Source organism: Carassius gibelio, chromosome B15, assembly GCF_023724105.1.
Source record: "Carassius gibelio isolate Cgi1373 ecotype wild population from Czech Republic chromosome B15, carGib1.2-hapl.c, whole genome shotgun sequence".
Classification (NCBI taxonomy): domain Eukaryota; kingdom Metazoa; phylum Chordata; class Actinopteri; order Cypriniformes; family Cyprinidae; genus Carassius; species Carassius gibelio.
The window spans coordinates 8,814,344-8,821,487 of record NC_068410.1 but is presented as its reverse complement, the minus strand read 5'-3'; the positions used below and the strand labels follow the sequence as shown (position 1 = coordinate 8,821,487).

The 7,144-nt window shown below is 37.4% G+C and overlaps 1 protein-coding gene across 5 annotated transcripts in view; it reads left to right on the top strand.

Annotated features, from left to right (window-relative positions):
- Nucleotides 1-426: 426 nt before the first annotated feature.
- LOC127972518 (protein furry homolog) overlaps nt 427-7,144 on the top strand; it is a 55,482-nt gene continuing 48,764 nt past the window's right edge. For 3 of the 5 annotated variants that reach the window (XM_052576073.1, XM_052576072.1, XM_052576071.1), the window contains exon 1: nt 428-750. In XM_052576073.1, the coding sequence (XP_052432033.1) occupies nt 591-750 (160 nt within the window). In that variant the 5' untranslated portion in view covers nt 428-590. Of the gene's footprint in view, nt 751-7,144 lie in introns of all 5 variants that reach the window. The other 2 variants (XM_052576070.1, XM_052576069.1) reach the window with 1 other exon arrangement.

The following is a 7,144-nucleotide window of genomic DNA, read 5'->3' as shown; positions in this document are numbered from 1 at the left end:
CCAATCCATACCAGAGCCTTGTAATTCTAAGTGTAGGAATCCCTCTCCACAAACACGAGACGTGCAAGACTCTGCATTATCTTCAGGGAATCCCACCCTCTGAACTTTCACAGGATGAGCACATAATGACTTAGACTGCCGGAAGGGCTTGTTTGTGAGATCTGTTGAAGAGATCTGCCCACTGCAGCGTTTCCTACTGTACTTCTCTTTCTTGTTCTTTTTCCGTCTTCCTTTTCCTCTCTTATTTTGTCACTGGGGCGGCACGGTAATACTACACCTGCCTGTTCTCATACGTTGTACTGTAACTGGCTGAACTGCTTTGAAAAGTGCGAGGGGGTTAAAACACACTTGCAGCGCAGAGCAGGGCTCCTATCTGGCTGCATCTCCCCACACACACACACACACACACACACACACACACCCATGCACATACTGGTATAAGAAACAGCCTGGGATCAAGACTCAGCCTTCTGTGAGAAGGAAAAGAGAGAGGAAGAGCAGAAAAAGAATAGCAGACAAACTGAAAACTGCAAGTTGAATGTCACCGCTGTGGAAAGCCTGACAGGGAGCGGGCGTCTGGCCAACTGGAGATGTCGTACGGTGAGCGTGGCTGCAAGGAGCAGCATCAGGAGAGTGATGGGACTGAATCAGAGAGCATGGCCAGCTTACCTGAAGACCTGAGGCTGAGCGGCGACTTCCGTGGGATGTTCAAGAAGATCCGGACCAGGAAAAGGCCCACTATTCTGACATGTAGGTGCTGATTGGTGAAATACAGGGTGTTTGTTTGTTGTCACTGTCTGCTGTGAGATTAGAGATTGGAGGAAATTGAGAAGTTGCTTTGTTAGGGTGGTCAGAAGACTAACTTCATAAGTTTTTCTGTCAGCCATGTGTGACATGCCTGAATGTTGATAGATATTTATTTGTATACTTCAAGAACGTGGCGTCATGCTTGTTAAAATAGACTGTTTGCTTTCAGTTTGTATGAGCCAACAGAACGCATGCAGTGAAAACTTCCATAGCGGTGTGCTGAAATGTGAGGAAATGCAGATCATTTCTTAAATTAAGAATTAAGAGCTGATTGGCTATGTAAGATTTGGGTTGGTAACATTTATTTATTTATTTATTTTTCATATTTTTGAGTGAAGTCTGCAAATACAATAATATTGTGAAATATGATTATAAATGAAAACAACTATATTTCATTTGAATGTATTTAAGTTGGCTTGAAAAAGCCAATTTACTGAAATCCTATTTAAATGCTGGTGTGTTTTTTTTTTGTTTTTTTTATTTTTATGAATCAACTGGTTTTAGCTGGATTAGCGTAGAAACATGCCAACAACAATGCTAGTAATTTGTTAATCATGTTAGCAACATGCTAGTAACTTGCTAATCATGCTACCAACATGCTAGTCTTTTACTAATGCTGGAATCATGCTAGCGACATGCTAGTTACTTGTTATTCCTGCTAATGTCATGCTAGTCACTTGGTAGTCAATTTAGCAAACATGCTATTAATGCTAATGACATGCTAGACACTTGCTAATCATGTTAACAACATGTTAGTGACATGCTAGTCACTTGCTAATCATGCTAGAAACATGCTAGTGACGTGCTAGCCACTTGTTAATCATGCTAATGACATGCTAGTCACTTGCTAATAATACTAACAACATGTTAGTGACATGCTAGTCACTTGTTAATCATGCTAAGAACATGCTAGTCACTTGCTAATCATGCTGGAAACATGCTTGCGATATGCTAATCACTTTCTAATCATGCTGGAAACATGCTAGTGACATGATAGTGACTTGTTAATCATGTTAATGACTTGCTAATCATGCTAGGGACTTGCTAGTCATGCTAGCAACATGCTAGTCACTTATTAAACATCCTAGCAACATGCTAGTGACTTGCTAGTCATGCTGGAAACATGCTAGTCACCTGTAAATAATGTTAACAAAATGCTAGAAACTTGTTACCAACATGCTAGTGACTTGCTAATCATGCTAACGACATGCTAGTGATTTGCTAGTTATGCTAGCAACAGGCTAGCCACTTAATAATCATTCTAGAAAAAGCCTAGTCTCTTGTTAGTCATGCCATAAAACATGTAAGTGACATGTTAGTCACTTGCTAATCATGCTAGTCATGCTAGCAACATGCTTATCACTTGATAATCATGCTAGCAACATGTTAGTCACTTGCTAATCATGTCTGAAACATGCTAGCGACATGCCAATTAACTTGCTAATAATGTTAGCAACTTGTTAACAACATGCTAGTTACTTGCTAATCATGCTAACAACATGCTAGTTAACTATTTCATATCTATTTATCTATATATTTTTCTGATAAATTGTATTGCCTTTAAAACTTTAAAACAACTTCAAATTAGTTAAATCTGAAAACCATCAAACTTTAAGCATTTAAAACTATTTAAAACTTTTTGGCTAGGCTTTTTCAAGCCAATTCAAAGTTTGCCTACAAACTTTACTATCTAGTTTAAAATGTGATTTATTCCTGTGATGGTAAAGCTGAAATTAGAAAATTTTAATTTCTTCACTGTTACATGATCCTGATCTGGTATACTGTATAATAGGGGTGTAACGGTACGTGTATTCGTACCGGACCGTTTCGGTACAGGGCTTCGGTACGGTACAAAAGCAATATTTTGTATGCGGAACATAGGTACATTTTCGTGTTTCCAAACGAACATATTAAGTGGCAGAAGTCTCCGCGTTCAGCACAAATCCCGCCCTGCAGCTGATTCTAAGGCCGGTGACACACTGGCTGCATGGCGTGAGCGTGCGTTTCTGCTGCGTACCTGTTGCGTGGCAGCTGCCTCGCGTTTTCTGTGTCTTCACACACCAGAATCGTGCCTGACGCGGCGATGGCACGCTGCTGCTACTGTAGGTGACATAGAGGGAGGCCGCCAACAGACCTTCACAACAACAATATCTATACTTCATGTTGAGCATAAATATAAAGCCTCCTGATAAAGGACACCATCAACAGTATTGACGGCAAAATAAACTATGTTTGACAGGTGCAATATGCTAGTGTGTCACCGGCCTGATGTTTTCAAAAGGCATCATGCGAACATCACTACAACTAGGAAAAAAACGATTGTAATTCAATTCAATTCAATTTTATTATATGATATTGGTTTGAGACAGAGTATTTTATTTAGTGGAGAACTTTGCAGCAGTATTTTATTTCTTATTCATTTTTTATTTAATATATATATTATTAAAAAGTATTTTAAAAAAGTGTAAACAAAAACAAACAAAAAAGTTTATAGTAATAAACAACCTGCAGTTTAATGTTTGCATTTCTTTCCCTTACTGTACCGAAAATGAACAGAACCGTGATTTTAAAACCGAGGTACGTACTGAACCGTAATTTTTGCATACCGTTACACCCCTACTGTATACTGATTTGGTGATCAAATTTTTTTCTTATTACTATTATTGTTGAAAACAGCTGTGCTTCTTTAATAGTATTTGTAGAAAATTTGTAGCAATACACCTTTTTTATTAGTATTTAATGGATAGAAGTTTGAAAGAACAACATTTATTTGAAACTGAAATGTTTTGTGAATTTATAAATATATTTGCTGTCATTTTTAAATAACATAAGGCATCATTATTAAATAAAAATAATCTTTTATATTATATATATTATATATTTTGTATAATCTTTTTATATTATAAAAAAAATCTTATTGACCCCAAATGTTTGTATGAAAGTATACATAACAATTCAACATTCTCCACCATTTCTAAGTCATTAGTTAAATGTGATAATGATCATGTGAACTTTATGCAGATGATCAGAAGTTTTTCTTCATTATACCACAGGATTCTTGTTAGATCTGCTGTCATTAAATCAAAACATTTTCCCTAGTGGTATATAAGACTTCTTGGACCCCACGGTATCTATCCTGCTTGTTTAATGTGATAAACAGTTTAATGTAAATTAGGAGGCTCAGAGGCAGCTTAAATTGAAGAGAGACAATACAAATGTTACTTGAGCCCTGTGTGTGTTAGCCTTGAAAGAGTCTGAAAAGGAGTATAGGGTAAGGATGTAAGGGGAGAAAGAGAGGCCAGAGGGTGGAGAGAGGGAAAATCAGTGCAGGGAGGACAAGCAGAAAAAGAGGAGTGCAGAGCTGGTACTGATATCCACAGTGACGCCTGCATCAGTGAGACATGCTTCAGATTCCATCACTTCATCAGAGCTTGAAAATGCTTTTAATAGGCTCTTAATGGGACTCAACCTGCAGAACAACCTGCTCCCACTCCCACAGATGGCTTAAGACTAAATATTTACATTATCTCAAAGAGAAGACCTGCAAATGAATGCCTGTGATGGGAAACATTTATATTGTTTGAAGGCTGTGAAATATTTTGGAAGTCCCAGAATCATAATTATATATATTTTTAGTGATTTGATTCACTTAAGCTCTATTTGAGTTATTGACGAGCTATTTTCCAATACAGTGCTTCCAGCTATGAGTTGTAATGGCTTGTGCCCTTTAAGATTTTTACGTCAGGAAGTTTTTGGACATTTCCAAAACTCAACAAGACCACCATTTGCTCTGTGTCGTGATAATGGTCTGGTTGAAAGTGGTTGAGCGATAGTTCAGCCAGGATATTATGTAATAGTCTGTCTGAGAGCCCCTTGCTGTGCCACGTCCAAACTCATATCGTCACCGGGTGTGATTTGTGTTGGTTATGTTACTAGTATGTCATTTTTTTTCACTATAACCACTGTATCAATTGTTTTATTTTTTTGAAAGATAAACACAAACAGGGAAGAAGAGAATCCAGTTTCCCCTGTAGGCAAATTCTAGTTGTAAATTGGTCACACGAAAACATGTGGTACTGTTGGCATGCATGACTGTCTGGGGTATTTGAAAATGGAAATATAAATAGAAAAGCTGTGCTAAAACTGTGCTAAAACTGTTTAGTAACACATGCATATTTAAGTACTTAACATATTTCTGTTAAAGGGATACTCCACCCCAAAATGAAAATATTGTCATTAATTACTTACCCCCATGTCGTTCCAAACCCATAAAAGCTTTGTTCTTCTTTGGAACACAACATAAGATATTTCAAATGAAAACCGGGAGGCTTGTGACAGTCCCATAGACTGCCAAGTAAAATACACTGTCAAGGTCCAGAAAAGTATGAAAAGTAGTGGTGGGCATAGATTATTTTTTTTAATCTAGATTAATCTCACTGTGATTTTGAAATATTTGTTGACATATTTTGTATGTATTTGCAAAAATAAGCAAATTCGTTGTTCAAGTGTTTTGAGACGCCTTTCTCTTTGCAGAAGAGAGCTCGGTTCAGTGTCGCTGTCCGTGATACGCGGCTCTCTCTCTATCCGCACCTAACACAGCGCGCGCCGCGAGCAACCAGCTACTCTGTTCTGCTTTTCCGTGTCTTTTGTTTGGATACTTTAATGTTTAAATAGACAAGCGGTAAGGCTTAAAAACATGTGAAAAAGATAAGCTTTCGTGACGATCCGCAGCAGTGGCCCGTCAACTGTCCTGAGCATCTTTTTAGGTAGGCCGTCAGTCGGTTATATAAAATATCAAGGTGAAAGTCATCATAGCTTGCCTAGTATAGAGCCAGCTCCCAACCCAGCTTTGAAAATACATTAACAGCAATATTTTTTTTTTTATCGCCCGATAAGAGTCTCGTGTTAACGCAGCACGTTAACGCCGATAACGGCCCACCAGTAATGAAAAGCATCGTCAGAATAGTCCATCTGCCATCAATGGGTCAACTATAAAGTTATGAAGCTATGAGAATACTTTTTGTATGTGTAGAAAATAAAAATAACGACTTTATTCAACAATTCGTATCTCCCCACATCATCGTAGCCCCATTTTGAAAAATACCTGCTGAATGCAAACTGTGTACACTCTTCTTTTTCAGCCGAGCCACAAGGATGCACTGTTTTCTTTCAAATCAAAGCATAAATTTACATAGAAAACGTATCCTTGTGGTTCGTCTGACAAAAAAAATATATTTTTTTGTCGCTTCATAACGCCTCCCAGTTTTCATTAAAAATATCTTACATTTTGTTCTGAAGACGAATGAAGATTTTACAGGTTTGGAACGACATGGGGTGATTATTGACAAAATGTTTATTTTTGGGTGGAGTATCCTTTTAAAAACAATCTGTATCTTATTGTCTTTATTAGTAGAATTAAAGCAGACAGTACTGTTGTTTTTAAATTTAGTGGATTCATATTGGTAATAATAAGAATACATACAGTAGACTGTTTTCCCCAAGAACACAAGTGGGCAACTTTAAACTGGCCTGATAAATAGAGTGTGAGCATTATGTAATTAAGGGCAAGTTCTTGACATCGGCGGGATAGAGAGGGGCATGATGGGATTATGGAGTGACTCAGGACGTGCAGTGCTTGCCAGCATATCAGCAGTGTGTTACAAAACTCAATGCAAAATCTGAAAGGATCTAACCAGTCCCAGTAATGATACAGAATTGCTATATTGGACCACCAGTCATACCAGCAGCATTATATTATACTGTATGCATTTCACAAAGTGCCTTTGTGAAGGAGAATTTTGCTTACTAGAAATGTCACAAGCGATCTTGTTTACAGCTGCATTGATTGGACTTGGATTTATGCTGACCTTTAATGACTTCTTGTGAGCTTTGGACTTTGTAGAAGTTCCTATTTAGACCCTCAGCAAAAAAAAAAAAAAAAGAAACTAGCATGTGAGAATCTGCTTGCACTGATGTTACTGTTAAAATCGCCTTCCAGTTGTATTTTTTCATACTTGACTGACACTTGTGGTGAATGGGGACTTTAGCACTGGTTCAAGGCCAAACCAACAGTGAGTGTGAAAATGAAGAGTCACGGAAGGTCATTGGTGCCACACAAAAAGTAGTCAAATGCTTTGTAATATACAGTGGCCCACAAAAAGTTTATATATTTGCAAGTGAATATTATTTTATAAGTAGGATGTAACTTGAAAGAAAGAAAAACATTTTACAAAAACACATTTGTTGGGTTTTAAATGAAAAAATAAGAGATAAGCTGCCTACCATTAAAAAAAAAGAAGTCTATTACCAGTTGCCCATTTCCTATATATTCTCACAT